Here is a 20,195-nt window from a genome sequence, read left to right on the forward strand (position 1 = left end):
ATGAGCCGATTGTCTAGATAGTTAGTTAGTTAGTTAGTTAGTTATTGGAGAGGGTGGGTTTCCCCATGCACTGAGACCTGTATTGGTCCATTGTGCTTCCCTCTATGATTTCTACCAGTCTCTATATCGTACCCGTATTGGTGCTTACCATCAGTCCCGCCCAGCCAGCGAGACCGGCTCTACTAGCTGAGAGGTATCTATAATGCTTCCCCCATCTACCAGAGGTATTAGAGACTGCTGTTGGGCGGCAAACGTCCGTAATTTGGCTCAGTGACCTCCTTTGGAGATATGATGTTCTTTTACGTGCCGTAAAGCTACGACACGGGACCCACGGCTTAAAGTCCCTCCCGGAGGACTTGTTCCCTGAATTTTTCCGCCCTTAAAAATTCGACGACCCCCCGCCGGGTATTTGAACCCGCGTACTACGGGTCATGAGGTGGGAACGTTACCTCTAGAGTACGGAGGCCGCTGACTGTCTAGATATGTGAGAACCTCAACATCTCACAACCCTACGGGCCTCCACGGCCTGTTACAGGAATGTCATTCCTTACTTTAACTCATTTGAAACAGTTTAATAACTAAATTCTAGAAAACACTTAACAAGAACATATTCCGCGCCAAGTTATGTCTGAAACTCGGCGATGCATGTTAAATGTTTGGCTGTGTTTGAAAGTGTCTGGAGGCGTCCGTCATGCCCGATGACATGTCCTCAACGTACGCTTCGGTGTCGTAACAGATTTCTTGGTAGTTATATATAAAGTTCTGAAGAAAATTCTTGTATTTTTATTTTGTATAATTATGAAGTTAGTTGTTTCAATGCGACAGCTTAAAATTCATTCTTGTTAAAACATGGACAGACAGAACAGGCAGAACAAGACAGGCAGCACAACACAACAAGAGAGAACTCAACCCACCAACTCAAACACGCATGGGCATCGAGGGGGCTTACATATTAACAACATAAGCAATAGAAGGAAGCAGTTTCCTCGCCTAATAATTTCAACACCTGATGATGACAATGTTGGTCGAAACATTTAGTAATGGACTTTTAAAGTAAATAAATTTTATTAAATTTTATAAAACATGGTGTTGCAAGTGAGACTGCAAAAAAAAAAAAAAATAACCGACACTAAGTGAAAAGCGCAACAGGATGCTACAATATAACATTGCTTATGATGATAGTCTGTCCTAACTCTGATAATCTAAAAGAGAACAGTTTGTGAAATTTGTGGAAATTCACATGAAAGTTCTCAAATTTTGAAGCGCCGTCTTTCATATACAGTTTGGTCAACACTTTGAAAAAGATGATCACTCGTTACAGATGGCCGGCCAACATTTGTTCGTCCACCTTTGAACATTCTGTACCATTGCCTTGAAGTTCCTTCACTCATTACATTTTGGCCCTAAACGACCGCGCATCATTTAAGATGGATTTCCATATCATTCACGTTTTTAGCGCGAAGAAAACGGATAACAGAGCGAATTCACTCTGTAGAGACAAGAACAAACACTAGGTGACCATTTATGTAATAGTTTAAAGGCAATGAGTCATGTGATGCCACCTCGCATGCGCGAGCTCTCCCTTTCACCGCTCTTACATTTTTTTTCCCTTCGGCACTACAGCCCCAGTGGGCCTAGGCCTACCTCCATGAATTCCATTCACTTCGGTTTTTCTAGATCTTACACATACGGTAGGACTCCTTGGGCGAGTGATCAGCTCGTCGCAAGACCTCTACCTGTTGACAAACACAGAAAAACGTACACAAACATCCATGCCCTGAGTGGGATTCAAACCCATGATCCCGGCTTCCGAGCAAGCGAAGGCAGTACATGCCTTAGACCGCTCGGCTACCGTGACCGGCAGTGTATAAGAATAATATATAAGAATACAGTTCGTACCTCACAGGAAACAGATCCGAACCCACGATCCCGGTTTCCGAGCGAGCGAAGACAGTACATGCCTTAGACCGCTCGGCTACCGTGACCGGCAGTGTATAAGAATAATATATAAGAATACAGTTCGTACCTCACAGGAAACAGATCCGAACCCACGATCCCGGTTTCCGAGCAAGCGAAGACAGTACATGGCTCAGACCGCTCGGCTACCGTGACCGGCTCTCTCTTACATTACTTGCCTAAAATAAACTGAAGTTACTTTCCGAATAAACCTCGCAGACGAGATGTTTAGAAGCGACGATATTTGTGGCATGAATAATACCTACAGATACTAACAGCGGTGACTGATGAATGTGACGCAGTGGTGAAGTTGTTTTTGGAGCGTGTTGGGGGGTTGAGGGTTGACGTGGGGGTGGTTTCTCAATGTGCCAAGGAAAAGGCTAGCTGTGAGTGAGGGGAACGCGATCCAGGGATAGACATGAAGAGCCGAGGGTGTCTAAAGGTAGGTTTACATTGCGAACTTGTGTAGAATATTTGTATGGAAAGTAATTTTCTGGATAAGAATTTTATCAAGGCAAGCTGCACGCACAGGGAGCTGATACTCATGAAAAATAGTTCCGGACATAGCATCAGATGAAGGTGGAAACGTAAACGGTGGCTTCAATGCCTTTTCGCCTACTTTCATTTCTTTAAGGAGACACAATAGGCTTATGGGATAAACATAGTGTGTCTGTTATCCCATTTCAATTCCTAAAGCTGGCTGACAAGAAGATGCTAAAAGGTTCTGACGATGGTGGGTGACACACAGAATTACTGGGGTTTTGGACTTTTTCCATCGTCCGTAATTTTAGGTAACAGAGGACACGACGTTTCGGAAACTGGATCTGTTTCCGTCTTCAGGTGAGAAAGGAAGACACCTACTAAGTTGGGCCCCTTACAAAAGAGCTAGTCTCTCAATCACTGGACGGTTAATTGGGATTAACTCTTTATAAGGGGCTCAACTGAGTAGATATCTTCCTTTCTCACATGAAAATATAAACAGATCAAGTTTCCGAAACGTCGTGTCCTCTATTACCTAAAATTCCAGACGATGGGAAAAGTAAAAAAAATCCCAGTAATTGCAGCTGACGAGAGCTCCACAAAATTTTGCTTGCGAATAGAAGCCAGTCCTAGAGCATAATTTTACTTCAAAACATCCGTATTAACACGACGGACGTGAGAACTTGTGAGGGGACCTCCATTAGCTTCACTTAATACAGGATTCTGAAATGAAGCGTGGAAATGTTGCTTGCAAAATCATGCAGCTTCTGCTAATGTATCCATAATATTTTTATATTTCATGAAATAACAAAATGGCTGTATGGAATCTGTTTCTATCTGGTTTTGCGACGATATTAACGAATCATCAAAGCTAGATCTATTCAAGTTTGCTAAGAAAATAGACATAAACACAGACATAAAATCATGATTTACAAGTCCATAATTACAAGCACGTTTTCGTTACGAAACTTTGAGGTTATGTCTGGCATATTTAACGTAAATACAAAGATAATGGTCATTCCATAATATTCAAATCAGCCACAGCAGCTATTTACAGTAACTCCATAACTTTAACAACAACGAATGTTACTACGTGTAAATCACCACATCCAATAAATCACTACATGACTTCAGCTCTGCACCGTTATACAGAGTGCAACTAAGGTCAAATTTTTGGTATGAGTTCCACATACTAAATCAACAAAAAAAAAATCCAAATCAACATGTATCTGGAAACATTAATTTGTGAGTTATAGCTGAAAGAATACATTTATAGTAAGTATTCAAAATGTCCTCCATGAGGTTCAGTGCACGCCTCGACATGGACCGCCACGTCAGTGCAAAGATGCCGGAGAAGTTGCGGATAGTCTGACAGGCATCCACAAAGCGACGGTGAAGTCTCTTCTTTGTCATCAGGAGCTGCATACACGGGGGGGTTTACGCGTTCCCGTAGGTAAAAATCCAGAGGATTCAAGTTAGGTGAGCGTGGAGGCCGTGCAGTGGATCCTCCTCTACGTATCCATCGGTCATGATAGGACATCTTGCAGAACGCGGCTAAAATGTGCCGGAGCACCATCGCGCATGCGCCACACTCGTGCTTTGACTGCCAGTGGTACATCTTCCATTAGCTTTGGCAGATCATGTAAGAGGAAGTCTCAGTAGTGTTTGCCTGTAAGCTGATGTGGTAAAACGTGCGGGCCTACCAAACTATCACCAACACGTATATTTTGAGCACTTATTGTAAATGTGTGTGACACACTGTAACGTAGTTTGTTGAGGCGCTATGCTACAAGCCGGAAGGTCGCTGATTCGAGTCCCGATGATGTCACTGGATTTTTAAATTGACCTAATTCTTCCAGCCGCACTATGACCCTGAGGTGCACTCAGCCTCTAACAGAAATGACTACCATGAATCTTCCTGGGGGTAAAGAACGGCCAGCGCGTAAGGCTGACAACCACACGGCCATCTTTGAGCCCACTGTCTAGAAAACGTGGGAGCCTCGACCTCTCGTAACTCTATGGACCTCAACGTCTTGTTACAGGGATAGCGTTACATTTCATTAAAAATGTACTCTTTCAGCTATAACTCACAAATAAAATGTTTCCGGACATATGTTGACATGGACATTTTTTCTCGGATAGACTTAAAAGGATTCTGACGACGGTGAATACTGTACTTCTTTTGGCTTATTTTGGACTTCACCCATCGTCTGGTATGTAAAAGACAAAAAGACAAAAAACCACGACTGTCCAGTGATTGAGACTAGCTCTTTCTAAGGGGCCCAACTGAGTAGGTTTATCCTTCCCTATCCACCAGAAGACCGAGACAGATCCAGTCTCCGAAACGTCGTGGGTTTTTGTCTTTTTGTCTTTTACATACCAGAAGATGGGTGAAGTCCAAAATAAGCCAAAAGAAGTATATTTTTTCTTGTTTTGGTATCTGGAATTCGTGCCAAAAATTTGACGCAACTTTCAGTTACACCCTGTATATTTTAACGCAAGAAACGCTAATCATAACTTCAAGAACTTCAAGTACCACATACTTCGTAACTACGTCACAGTACCACATATAAATCTTTTATCCATTCAGTGTAACACACCCATCACAACCCACAAGAGTTCTCAAACGTACACAACTTCAAGAACATCTATGAGACTACGAAGTTACAGCACATAAACATCGCAATTTTCTTATTACAGAACTACATACACAGGATACAAAACCAACTTACAACTACATATCACCTCCTTCTCACCCGCTCATCCCACAAACCTAATACAAGATTTAACACAACTGCCACTATACATGTTTAAACATTTTACTTTTACATTCGAGAATAATTTCAATGTTTATATTTATACAAATCTTTAAAAATTGATTACATTTAGAAAATGAAACCATTTAACCATAAAATTCTGCAATAATGTGCCATGTTTATTTATTTTAGTATACTCTGTGGTCCCCAGACTGGACCGTGTATCGTGAAAATTATAATAAACCCACCGGTACGTTATATGAATATTTTCCAGTCGTTATTAAAACTATAACCAACCCACTTATCGTTGTATCGACAATGCCAGTGGCAGTTACGCATAACAGGATGGAAGATATATATATATATTGTGACACGTGAACGCATTGCCAGGCAACGGCACGATAAACACCTCGCGATACACGCGTGCATAGGACGAATGTATATATTTCTTTGTTAGGCAACAGTCAGCGCGCCAATGGACTGGCGAGATAGTTATCACGTGACTTGTTTTCTGTGTGGTCTTCTCTACGCAATAATAGATCTGTGTTTTCTGTGCGTGGTCGGTGCCGAGAGGATATGAGATAATACGGGAACGGGAACTGATTTTACCCGTGTGGAGGCGGGGTCCAATACCTCCACAGTGACCCTGCGAGTTGTAGGAGGCGACGAAAAGGGAAGTCTCAAATCTGAGACAGTAAAATATGGTCGGCAGTCTCAAGGAACTCGGACCCGAGAAAGACTGCGCTGGCAAGGGCCAGCAGCATATACAAAAGACAGACCCGTCCTCTCGTCAGAGAGGGCGACCCACAGAAACAAGACCGTAACTGTCAAACGATAATAATTAATATCTGGTAATGAGCCCCACATGGGGCTCGACACCAAGCATTACTGACTGACTGACCGTCAGTCACAATGTGACTCTGACAATGACTTTGACTTTGACTTTGGAACTGACTTCACTTTAGTTCAGAAGCTCCACGAGAACAGCAGTGTGGCCAGAAGAAGAATTAGAAGACTTACTGTGTGATGTCACACGTGCTATAGTTACAGTAATCTTGAGAGTGTAAGTAGTAGTTGTAGTTACTACCAGTGAATATACAATAAACCGATTCACCAATCCAAACCCGCGTCTTAGCCACTGAAACACGGGTGTATATATAAAGTAAAGTTAAAGTTGTCCTTGTGCTTAATTAATTAAGCAACATACAATGAAGACGTACAGAGGACTGGAGGCATAGCTCCACCATTCTTGACACCGATACCAGATGAGGCTTAGATGTCAGCTTCACATCCCGGCCTCTTTATCCGAGAGGAAAAAGTCACCGGCGCTGGGTTGGACCCAGAGCCAGTCTGAACGCTATTGAGAGTGTTGCGTTTACCGGGAACCAAACAACGGCCGTCCAGCCCGAACCCCATCGCTATACATCTGAGCTACCTCGATATTCCTTTAACGTAAATACAGTCTGGGTTTAAGTAATAAGTTCTGCCAAAATGAGATATTTATAATTTTGTTAGTAGAGGAAGACGAGTAGTGCAGACTGAGAATCCTAGTTCGTGTGCAACGGTGAACTGAAAATTCTGTAGAATAGTGACAGAGCTGTCATTGCCTGTAATTTCGAACTGTGTAAATTTATAAGGGTCAATAAATCCAGTCATCCAATTCAGATCCGGTTGTTATTAGCCACAAAACTGAGGACACGTGACAATATATTTCACAGCAATTTTACTTAAAATAAATTACACTTGTCTTAAACGAAAACCTAGACGAAACAACCACAAAAAATCGTGCGAGTCTGTCTTATGCAGGTTTGATCCTGTGTCAGGCCGCGCCATGAGCTCAAGCGGTTAGTCGCTGGCTTCCCACCGCGGCGGCCCGGGTTCGAGCCCGAGTCTGGTCAAGTGGGATTTGTGGTGGACAAAGTGGCGTTGGGGTGGGTTTGCTCCGAGTACTTCGGTGTCCCCTGCCAATCTTCATTCCACCAATTGCTCCATAATCACCCTCATCTATCATCTGGGGCTGGTACAATAGGCCAGAAGTGGCCGCAGTACAAGGGACTTAGTCCCACTCCACTAGCAATACTACGACCTGCTGCGGGATTGGCCTGGCCATGTAGAGACGTCACAAAGTAATTTAAAGTGCAAGACATTTGTAATGTGTTAAAGGAGGAGCAACTGGAGAAGAGGAAAGGTTCCACGAAGCTCGCCCCAGGAAACAATCAATCAGAAACTCCTACAGCCTTCTCGTAAGAATGTCTGATTTCCTGAGAACCGGGGCGGTTAATGAACCTTTCGCGAAGCCAGTTTGACCTACTGCAGCGTCTGTTTCTTGCTTTATTAAGAGACCCTTCATCAATTTCATATGTCTTCTAGCGTCGACTGAAAGAACTGCTGATGAGAATTAAGAAGGATGATAAAGGAAGCGACCGTGGCCTATTTTATATATTCGCCTGTAGATTTATTGGAGATTGAACTTGGGTAATGCTTGCTACCATTCAGTCCAGAACCTTCTGTCTTCTCGTCTGCTGTCCAAAAACATAAAAATTAGAATATAAAAAATTATAATTTTGCCTGTGGTTCTGTATGGGTGTGAAATTTGGTCTCTGACATTAAGGGAGGAACATACACTGAGGGTGTTTGAGAACAGGGTGTTGAGGAGAATATTTGGACCGAAGAGAGATGAAGTGATAGAAGGTTGGAGAAAATTGCATAATGAGGTGATTCATAACTTGTACTGTTCTCCAAGTATAATTAGAATGATCAAGGCAAGGAGGATATGGTGGGGACGACATGTAGCACGAAGGGGGAAGAAGAGGAATGCATATAGGATACTGATGGGAAAGCCAGAAGGAAAGAGACTACTAGGAAGACCAAGGCGTGGGTGGGTGGACAATATTAAAATGGATCTTAGAGATGGGATTGGATTGATCCGGCTCAGGATAGGGACCAGTGAAGGGCTCTTCTGAGCCTTGGGGTTCCATAAAATGCTGGGATTTTCTTGAGTAGCTGCAGAATTGGCGGCTCCTCCAGAAGTGCTCAGCTCCACGAGAGAGTAAGTAAGTAAGAGGTATTGAAGACAATTCAAAATAACAGGTCACTGGGCTGAGATCGAACCCGGGACCACCAAAATACGAAGCAAGGGTACTTGACACTACATCGCAACTTGCATGAAATAAATTTCATTTGAATGTAGGGACAGTCATTTGAGTACGGAAAGATAAAGCGAGAGACGAGTTGCTGACATACAAAGACCTAGAGATGATATGAGAGCCCAGCTTAGAAGGAAAACATAATGATATTAAAAAGTTACATAAAAGTAAATGGGGGTAAAGGATGACGAGGGATTAGGTTTCACTGCAGGGCAATGATATAAAAGACTAAAGCAGAATATAGGGAGCAGAGTTAAATGAGATGGCGGATAATGTGTCTCCTTATGAAATACTTTCCTCTTCCCGTTATGGATTAGAGGGGCCTTCACTTCTCTTATAATTTAGAATGAATTCTGAGAAAACTAATCCTTTTATGCATTTTGCGGGATACTTTGGGTAGGGGTGCGGTACACACAAAGCCTAATAGAGACAAGCACTGATATTCATCCATATATTGAGAGCGATGCCAGGTGAGCTCCACGATTCGTCCGGGCGTTCGTGGCCTTCCTCAGTCCCCACAGGCGAATACTGAGACAAACTTAAAATATGCCACGACCATTTCTTTCCAGAACCTTCCCTCTTCATCATTCACAACACTGAGATTACTGTATTCCGGGCTTAACGCCATGTAATTCGTTAGACAGGTACTGACGTTTCGGAGGATATAAATTTGTATCTTCTAACTTGCAGATGGGGAGTCGATATAGCGCGGTCAGTATAGTGACTGGCTACGAGCTGGACGGCCGAGGAGTCGAAGTTCGAGTCCCGGTAAGGTCAAGAATTTTATTTTCTCCATGTAGTCCACACCAGCTCTGGGTCCCATCCAGCCTCCTATCAAATGGGTACAGGGGGCTCTTTCCCTTGGGGTAATGTGACCGAGGCGTGAAGCTGACCGCTCACTTCCAACTAGTGTGAGGTCATGAAAACGTGGATCTATACATCTATTCCACCATACGTCTTTATGGAAAAATTCTTAATTAGCTAAACACAAGGGCGACTTACAATTTACCCTGAAGATGGAGACAACAGGGTCTTCCGAAACATCGGTACTATCAAACTACGCAGATTATTATCTAACAAAACCGTAATATTAACATAAGTTGCTTTGGGAGTCTCAGATAACACAATCACAACATGATTGTCTTCAGATAGAACAAGTGACTACATGAACAATATGAAAGCATTCATATATATAAAGTACAGAAATTTGTACAAATTCTATTGACACGTTGCCTGGTCTCAAGGAATAAACATGTGATGCTCATTACATCATAACATTCTACTGCTAAGTACCGTCACTGCAATTACATGTTCTCAACAAGTCTCGGAACAGGAATCACTTGTAGGAAACATCAGAACAGGTAGCCGTAAGTAATTCCATTAAAATGATCGATTGAAAGGTACTGTCACGTGTTTACTGACTAGACACGGGGTTTGGGTTGGTAATTGGATTTACTGAACACGTATAGACAGTATCACGTAACTTCGAACAAGGCCCCACATTCCTAGTCAAATCCCGCGCATAGCTTGTGGTGGGAGGAGTTTCTTAACACTCGCTCTTCCACTGGCCGCCTGTCACTTCACACCCTCCACCCCCTTGCCAGAAATTTCTCTTCTGCGCATTTAAGGTTACTCTTGGCCTTGTTCGAAGTTACGTGACACTTGCTATATAACCAGCAACTGTAGCACTAAAGCTAATTCTCACATTCTACATTTCACTACAGCACGCATTGTTGTGAGATTTTATTGTCCACCGGTCGACAAGAGTGACTTCGGTTCATCGGCAACAAGAGACAGAACTTCAACAGTTAAGAAAGGTTCCTTCGTAGCCCAACTTCCTTTCTGGAGGAAAATATGTACACTGTGCCCCTATTTCAATTTCTGAACCATTTGACAGTTGCCATGCAGCTTGGTACGAATGTAATTCCATTCGAAACCAGCCCGTCATATTTTACAATTCCCTATACTCATTGATAACAACATGGCGGATGTGCAAAACCTATGATTGGAGCGCCTCAGACGCCATCTGATTTAGGCTCCGAAACTATATATAGCAATAAGTTTCCGAAAACGCACAAAGTTTGTTGATGCAACTACTCAGGAAGATGTTATATTGCGGCCCTGTGAAAATTAATATCAGCTTTTGGTTTGATGGCGATAACCAACGAAACACTGCAGCTAGTTGTTCGAAATTTGAGTTCGGAGATAGACCATAAACTTGGCTACACTGTACTGTACGGTTCGTAAGTCGACAATTACAAACATGGTGACTGTACGAATCCTTGAGGCTATATTCGAGAAATTTATTGGAGACAAACTGTACTTAGGTAACATGTTCTTCGCAGAAATAAAATAAAACGATAGTAACAGAAGAGAGAGGACTAACAATCTAGGAAAGAGGAAAGAAGGTTTCGTGTCTCCCGCAAGCGAACTATACCGACCGAGCGACCGGCGCTTGTCGGCGAAGATAGTGCCAAATTTTGCGGATAGAGGGTGTCCCGTGGTCAGCGCAACGGTCTTATAGACCGGAGCCACTATTTACTTGAAATAGCTTCTTAATTATCCTCACGAGGCTGAGTGGACCCCGTTCCAGACCCACTACTTCTCGGAAAATCTGGTAGCGCCGGGAGTCTAATCCGGACCTCTGGATCTGTAGCCAGGAACTCTGACCACTAGACCACAGAGGTGGTCGCGTGTCTTCTCATTGAGCCCAATGTTTTATTCAGTGCCGCTGGATAGAAAAGCAAGAAAACCGTCCCTACAAATCAAAATGTAGAAGTACAATTAGTAATTTAAAAGTCTGAAATTTAATTGTGGATTTTTTCTCCCCTTTTGATTTCTAGTATATTCTACCTACCCCTGGCTTTGTTGTGTAGCTGGGGGTGACGGGAGGGACGGAGTTAGTTAGACAGCAGGGGGTGAGTGGATGGTTTTCTAACAAATCAGCTGTCACGATCGGCATGACGGATTGCGTTTTAATATTATATTCCCCCTTCTGTCGTCCCACTCCATCTACCTTCTAGCAGTCTCTGCACACACATTCAGGGGAAACATAATGAAAACTGCTCGCAGCCCACTGCATACTGTGTCACTCCAACTACAGGACTTCTCTCAGACATCTGCGCGTGACACAAGTAGCTGCGTTACTTCTGGTATTCGCACTGATTCACTCTAATTTCGAAACTGAGAAGAAATAAATATGTTGCTGTCTCGTCACCAAAATGCAGGGCAAAATCATGACTTAAAGACAGGAACAGATGTTTTGAAAATGTGGCACAGTTCAGATATTTGGGAACAACAATAAGAGATCGAAACCTGATTCAAGAGGAAATTAAGAGGAGACTGAACTCGGGTAATGCTTGCTACCATTCAGTCCAGAACCTTTGTCTTCTCGTCTGCTGTCCATAAACATTAAAATTAGAATATACAAAATTATAATTTTGCCTGTGGTTCTGTATGGGTGTGAAACTTGGTCTCTGACATTAAGGTAGGAACACGGACTGAGGGTGTTGAGGAAAATATTTGGACCGAAGAGGGATGAAGTGACAGGAGGTTGGAGAACACTACATAATGAGGAGCTTCATAACTTGTACTCTTCTCCAAGTATAATTAATGTCAAGGAGGATGAGGTGGGTAGGGAATGTAGCACGAATTTGGAGAAGAGGAATGCGTATAGGATATTGGAGGGAAAGTCAGAAGGAAAGAGACCACTGGGAAGACCAAGGCGTAGGTGGGTGGACAATATTAAAATGCATCTTAGAGAGATAGGATGGGATGGTATGGACTGGATTTATCTGGCTCAGGACAGGGACCAGTGGAGGGCTCTTGTGAACACGGTAATGAACCTTCGGGTTCCATAAAATGCTGGGAACGTCTTGAATAGCTGAGCAATTGATGGAACAGCGTCTTGAAAAGGTTATCTAAGTTAAGGTAATGAAAGATTACGTTAGTTTTAACAGTGAATATAATTTTTTCACTGTCTCCACATGTCCCTTGGGCCTTGGCCTCTGATTTTCAATTTCATGATCATTTTACAGACGGTGGGACTCCTTGGATGGTTATCAGCCCGTCGTAAGGTCTCTACCTAAACACAGAACAACACAAACACAGAATAAACACATACATATACCTAACATTCCATGACTTGTGTGGGATTCGAACCCGCGATCCCGGCTTCCGAACGAGGGAAGACAGTACATGCCTTAGACCGCTAGGCTACCGCGACCGGCTAACAGTGAATATGGTAATCCATAATTGATATTAATAGAACATCAGTCTATGATACTTCACAAATTAAAGGCCTCGACGAAAGTCCGAAGTCCGTTACTTCTATGCTTTTTAAAGGGGCGCATACACGTACGAGTCTGGCTCGGCGAGCTTGACTCGGGAGCCGAGCTCGGATTAATTTCACCTTACATGCATGAGCTGACTCCCAACTTTGCGACCCACACAAGGACGAGTTTGGCTCATTGGAACCCGAGCCGAGTCGGATTCGCGAGCCAGACTCGTACGTGTATGGGCCCCCTAAAGCAGTACAATGACAGATTATGACAGATATTATGGAGGCAAGAAGTAGAAATTTATGAACATCTCGATAAAACAGCAGTACGGATCAATCGCAATAAATGCATCGAGACTAACTTTCGAGTTAACTTAGGTCTCCTCTATTCATGTTCGCCATTTAACAACTGACTCAAACAGCCCTATCATCTAAATAACGTTCGTGATATTCACAAAGATCATTGGCAGACTTTTAATTTCGTTGTTCGTCGTGTAAAATTTCCTATACTTTCGCGTAATATTAATTTTGTCTCCGTGTAATTCCCTCTCAACTGCCAAACAATTAGTTTTCTTTTCATTTCTCTATGTTTTTTGGACTATGCTGTTTACGTCCACAAACAAACTACGGCCGCCATTTTCTTTTAACACGCTTCTATAATCCAGTAAACATGCCGAATACGTTTAGCTAAATTGAACGTGACTGAACACAATCCGACATTTGCTCGTTTTGGTGAACAAACTGCACTAGAAGCTTAAGTTAATATCTTTGAGTCATACGTTGAAAGTGGAAAATAAATCCCAGTTTGGGTGTCAACATTTTAATTGGATAAGAAATGGCAGAGTTGGGTATTTCTTTCAGAAAAATCTATTTGCCTGCCGGGGGGGGGGGGACACTAGAAGGGACCGCTTAAGTTCGCAAGCAGGAAGCAAAACACGGAAACAAAAGACTTTCGAGTATTGTTAGTAACAGCCCGCCTCTGAGGTCTTGTGATCACAGTTCCTAGCTACAGTTCCAAAGGTCCGAGTTCGATTTCCGGCGCTACCAGAATTTCTGAGAAGTAGTGGATCTGAAACGGGGTCCCCTCAGCCTCGTGAAGATAACTGAGGAGCTATTTCAAGGAAACAGCGGCTCCGGTCTAGAAACCCGAGATTAATGGCCATGAGGATCTGCTGCGCTGACCACGCGACACCCTCTATCCGCTAAAGTTGGCACTAATATCGCCGACAGGCGGCGGTCGCTCGGTTGGTATAGTTCACTCGCGGACTACAGGCTACGGAGAATTTTTTAGATGTCAATATTTTAGTTGGATGAGAACCATCAGCGTTGGGTGTTTCTCTCAGGCAAAGCTGTTTGCCTGTCGGGGGTGCGGAAACACTGGAAGGGACCGCTTGAGGATGGCAAGCAGGAAACAAAGCACGGAAACAAAAGACTTTCGCGTACTGTTCGAAAATGTCAACTGAAATGAATTTTCATGCACTGAATCTAACAGTTCAATTTTTAATCGCTTCTTATTTATTCAGAACCGTTTAATATCCAGAGTTCCAAATCGTTTTAAAATTAAGATCTAAAAGTTTCTGACGATGGTACATTAGTACAAATATCATATTTATGGACATTATCCATCGTTTTGTCTTTATCTAAAAACCATCCTGTTTATTTTTCAAAACACAACCTATCTCCGGAGATAGGGAATAGCTGTATCGATTGTGCCCAACTGAGTAGGTTTTACCTGAAGACGGAGACAGAAACCAGTCTCCGAAACGTTGTTTTGGAAAATAAACAGGACTGTTTTTACATAAAGACAAGACGATGGATAATATCCAAAAACATAATATTTGTACGTTTTAAACACAACACAATAATACACAAGAGCTTCGTCTTAGAGTAAAAATTGTCAGTAATTTAGGAAACTGCCACTGTGCGATAGTTGAGCCGTCCAATTCACAACACACGCGCCGTCCATATATCGTGTATTTCTATGTAACACATATGATTTCTATATTAGCATCATTAAGGTTAACGTCTTTTTTTTTTTTAATCGCATAGTGGGGGTTGGAGTCCAGCTGGGTCCACTCGGCACGGCGATCACTGATTGTCCTACTGTACCTGCCCCGGGTGAGTATGATGACGCTGGAGAATTTGGTAAAATGAAGATTGGCAGGGGAAACCGAAGTATTCGGAGAAAACCTAACCCAGCGCCTTTTTGTTCACCACAAATCCTACTTGACCAGCGACTAACTGCTTGAGCTATGGCGCGGCCTTAAGGTTAACGTCTTACTCAACTAAGTATTAATTTCTTGTACTCTGAAGTCTAAAGCCTAAAGTCACGTTCTTAAGCGTTTCTCGCGTACTTATGCTGAAATGCCTTAATGTTATCTGCTTCGGCATATGTTGTTTATTCTTTCAGTAGCTAAAAATCGCCGTTTCAGGCCTATCTCCAACTCCAGCCATTTCGTGTGTTAAGTTTTCAGTTACTGAGGCGTCTTTCCAGGTTCTTGCTCGCTCAATCCAACTTTTATACTAGTCTTATAACATAAAACATCTCTGTTAACATGGGATGTTTTATTATGTACCGTAAGAGGTCAGCCTCATTCCAAAAGCGAAAGATGTAATGAAATTAAAACAAGCATGCCACACTTCAGCGGAATAAACCCCCAAGTCTTCAGGGCCACGCATCTTGGTCTCCAACTGCATTTCTTTACAAATGTCTTCATCTCCTGCATTTCACTGTCAATTCTTATCTCACAACATTAAATTTTTAAACTGTACAGAAATTTAATAAGGCCCACAACAGATTTAAGCGTTAACGCCGATCTATATTAAATAATTTAATCGTTACAACTGTTCAGTTGGCACTGAGGTGTCAGTTTAACCTAAATATCAGTGTCAACAATACACCGAATTTCTAATTACAAACAAACTGTTAATGCTTACTCTCACAATACTGGCGGGGGTTTCATAGGCAAGTACATAGGTTATTGCATGTAACCACGACCACAAAGAATACGTGACTCAAGCTAGGAAGATAAGAGGAACATGTTTGATCGCGAAGTTGAGTGAATTCAGTCTCATCTATTAATGCATTTCTCTACTTGACCACTTTCATGCCAAGACTTCTCAATAGCCATAGAAATATGTAGCACAACATTTCATTTTATTTTAGTTTCTTGGGGTGGGGTGAGACTGAGTCCACTTGGTACGTCGGCCACTAATTGGTCTATTGAACCAGTCACGGATGATAGATAACGAGTGTGGAGCAGTCTGTGGAATGAAAATTGGCAGGGGAAATCGAAGTACTCGGAGTAAATTTCACCCAGTGTCACTTTTTGCACCACAAATCCCACAATACCTGGGCTCGAACCCGGGCCGCCACGGTGGGAAGCCGGCGACTAACAGCCTGAGCTAGGGAACGGAAAGTGCTATCACTGACACTTGAGAGTAAGAGAAGCGATTTTATACAGAGGGGGTAAATTCGAATTCCTCAGTTAACATGTAAAAAGTGTGAGGTGCTGAAGTAGGTTCGGTAAAGTAAAGGAAAAAGGTAAAGCTATCCCCTGTAACAGGCCGTGGAGGCCCATAAGGTTGTGAGACGTCGAGGTTCCCACATTTTCTTTAGACAATCAGCAGACAGATGGCGGTGAGGTTGTCAGCCTTACGCTCTGACGGCCCTTTACCCCCCAAGAATATTCCTGGTACTCATTTCGGTTAGAGGCTCAGTCGACCCCAGGACCATAGTGCGGCTGGAAGTTTTTAGGTCAATTGAAAAAATGACCTCATCGGTACTTGAATCCACGATCTTCCGGCTTGTAGTATAGTACCTCAACCAACTATGCTACCGCATCTCGCAAAATGAAAAAATAAAATACAAGTGAAGACATGAAGAAGCATATTGAGAAACATAAATACAGGCGTAACTTCACAGTTTAACATTAACTTGCAGTGAAATGAGACTTACCCCACGTTTTGTCAGGTGACATCGAACTGCCAAGGTTCAGGAAGCAGAGAGATGGTGACTCACCTGCAACAGCAAAGCACACAGTTTACATTATTGCGGTATGTACAGTATTTGCGGGGCCCCTAGACTCTATGTCACGGTATGGTGACCATCATCTCGATTTACATTCGCGAGATCACGGGCTTCCGCCTGTCTGGACTAAGCTGAGTTTCCGCGGCCAGTTTGATAGTGCTTAAAAATAAACTTCTTTACGTGTTACGTTTGGTTCGCCTTTCATATGGACACTGAATACATAATAAAGTAGAGGTACCGTGAAAAGGGCCAGGAGCCAATCAAGAAAAATGTAAGATTTGAAGTTTTCACGGGGGTAACTATGAAGAATGACGTCTTCTGGGATGTGGCGCTGTGCAAATCTACTCTAAACCAACGTATCGGAAGAACATATCTTCAGGTTAGAAAAATCCGCGAGCGAGAAACCAGCGTTAGCAGGTGGCAGCATCCTGAGCCACTTGCTCACGCTAGTCCCTCGCTCTATTTTCGACTGCTGGCTCAGTCTGCAGCCACTTGCTCACGCTGGTTCATCGCTAGAGGATTTTTCTACATTGAAGGTGGAGGCGATACGTTCCCCTGAAACGTCGGTTTACATTAGATCTATACGGCCCCATATCCCAGAAGACGGCACTCTTCAATCAACTCCCAATCTTAGGACTAACAGCTACTAATTATTCTCCCTCTATTACGTTATTCCATTTCCGGTAAGGTAAAATGACAAGGATCATTTCTGTAGCTGTCGTTCCCAGTTTTCTTTGAGATCATCTGGCAGATCATTTGAGCCATTAGTTCGTGCGCCATCTTCACAATTGTATAACACAGCACGTGCACACATGTGTGTAAATAGTTCGGCGATGTGATCTCGAAATGTTTTACGGTGAGGGATCATTCAGCTGATCGGTCGGAACACTAAACGATTAATGAATATTCAGCACATCCTACGCTATCCAATGATTTCATAAGAAATTCGCATTCAATTTCACAACAATTCCATGCATGCCAGTCACCTTATTTCGTGAAGTTTGTTACTTTTGCTTCTCTGATACTACGAGAGAGCCAGAAAATAGGATAAAAATTGAAGTAAAATGCTGTAATGGTTTCAGTAGTCAAAATGGCAACCATTTTTGAGTACATTACCGAAGAGCAGCGTTTTACTGTGCGTCTTTTGCGACTAAAAGGAGTCAATGCAAAGCATACTCATAATTAAATATTTTCTGTTTACGGTGGGAAGTGTTTCGCGCGTAAAGCGGTTGATAACTTTATCAAGAAGTTCTCTCAAGGACGTTCGAAAGTCGCAGATAATGCCCGACAAGATGCGGAAGTCACTGAGACAACAGTCCAAACATTAGTATAATGCGGGTTTAGAGGCACTGGTAAATAGATGGAACAAAAATATCAATATTGGTGGGGTATATGTTGAGAAATAGACTTTTTTTCAGGTTCGAATATCACAAGTTTTACGTTTTCTATCCATTTGTGACTTATTTAATTACTCTCCCTCGTAACTACAGATCCCGTCTGCGGTGGAAGGGAGTAATGATTTTTTTTTCCTTGGCACTACAGCCCCAGTGGGCCTAGGCCTACCTCCATGAACTTCTCCGTTCACTTCGGTTTCTCTAGATCTTACACAGTCGGTAGGACTCCTTGGGCGGGTGATCAGCTCGTCGCAAGGTCTCTACCTGTACACAAACAGAAAAATGCACACACACAAACTAAGACATCCGTGCCCTGAGTGGGATTCGAACCCACGATCCCCGTTTCCAAGCGAGCGAAGAGAGTACATACCGAGAGTAATGATTACTTCCGAAAGTAGGGCTGACTACTATTCAGGTCACCTCAGAGGATCGTAAACAAAGCTGACTGCATATCCGGCACATGAACTAAAGTGAAGATGCTCTGTGCACTGAACAGTAACACAGCTCCAGAATATAAATGTGTTAGCGCAGGCGCTCTGAATTTAACACGTTCCTACGTACTCATTAACATATTTCTAGAAATATTTCTGAATATCTCTAATTACTTTTATTGTTCCGTTCTTTAGTGCCAGAAATTTAAAACTACACTTATGGCGACGTTAGAGCCGCGCCATAGCTCAAGGGGTTAGTCGCTGACTTCCCACCGCGGCGGCCCGGGTTCGATCCCGGGTCTGCTCAAGTGGGATTTGTGGTGGACAAAGTGGCGCTGGGGAGGGTTTTCTCCGAGTACTTCGGTTTCTCCTGCCAATCTTCATTCCACCAGTTGCTCCACAATCACCCTCACCTATCATCTCGGGCTGGTACAATAGGCCAGAAGTGTCCGCAGTATAAGGGCCTTAGTCCCACCCCACTAGCAATAAAAAAAATACGACACTAATAAATTAAACCGATGCTGTTTCATTTGGGAGCAAGAAAACATATTGTATTTATAATAACGAGTACAGGTCTATCTCCAGATATAATTAGAATGATCAAGTCAAGGAGGATGAGATTGTCAGGGCATATAGAACGTATGGGGGAGAAGAGGAATGCATAGGAGATATTGGTGGGAAAGCCAGATGGAAAGAGACCACTGGGAAGACCNTCCGCAGTATAAGGGCCTTAGTCCCACCCCACTAGCAATAAAAAAAATACGACACTAATAAATTAAACCGATGCTGTTTCATTTGGGAGCAAGAAAACATATTGTATTTATAATAACGAGTACAGGTCTATCTCCAGATATAATTAGAATGATCAAGTCAAGGAGGATGAGATTGTCAGGGCATATAGAACGTATGGGGGAGAAGAGGAATGCATAGGAGATATTGGTGGGAAAGCCAGATGGAAAGAGACCACTGGGAAGACCAATGCATAGGTGGGTGGACGATGTTAAAACGGATCTTACAGAGATAGGATGGGATGATATGGATTGGATTGATGTGGCTCAGGATAGGAACCCGTGGAGAGCTCTTGTGAACATGGTAATGAACATTCGGTTTCCATAAAATGCTGGCAAGTTCTTCAGTAGCTGCACAATTGGCAGCTCCTCAAGAAGGGCTCAGCTCCAGAGTGAGTGACAGGCCTATATTGTACGGGCTGGGATGACTAATTATTGTGTAAAAAGAACAACCCAAAGGTATGTTATAGCTAGCTGATAAGAATGAAGTTTATATTCATATTACTATACACATATAAAGTAAAGTAAGTAACTAACTAACTAACTAGAGCGGCCTCCGTAGTCTAGGGGTAACGTTCCCACCTCATGACTCAAGGTACGCGGGTTCAAACCCGTGAGGGACTTTAAGCCGTGTGTCCCGTGTCGTAGAATTACGGCACGTAAAAGAACCTCATGTCTCTAGGAGACCTCTGAGCTCAATTAGGCAACAATTTCCCGCCCAAGTAGTTTCCAATGCCTCTGGTAGATGGGGGAAATATCAAGGTACCGGGGGCCGACCTTGTTGGCTCAACGGTCTGATAGCACGCACAAATACCGGTAGGGTATGGAGACTGGTAGAATATCAAAGGGGGACGTACAATAGATCAACAACTGGTCACGGTGCATGGGGAAACCCACCCCCTCCAATAATAATAATAATAATAATAATAATAATA

The 20,195-nt window shown here is 43.0% G+C and overlaps 1 protein-coding gene across 1 annotated transcript in view; it reads right to left on the minus strand.

Moving 5' to 3' along the window:
- The window catches only part of LOC111868683 (inactive tyrosine-protein kinase transmembrane receptor ROR1), a gene marked incomplete in the record, with an annotated part of 251,479 nt that overhangs the window by 125,597 nt on the left and 105,687 nt on the right, over positions 1-20,195 (minus strand). The window contains 1 exon segment of the mRNA XM_033753148.1: positions 16,576-16,638. Within this exon segment, the coding sequence (XP_033609039.1) occupies positions 16,576-16,638 (63 nt within the window).

The sequence above is a fragment of the Cryptotermes secundus genome, unplaced genomic scaffold (genome assembly GCF_002891405.2).
Source record: "Cryptotermes secundus unplaced genomic scaffold, Csec_1.0 scaffold112, whole genome shotgun sequence".
Taxonomy (NCBI): Eukaryota; Metazoa; Arthropoda; class Insecta; order Blattodea; family Kalotermitidae; genus Cryptotermes; species Cryptotermes secundus.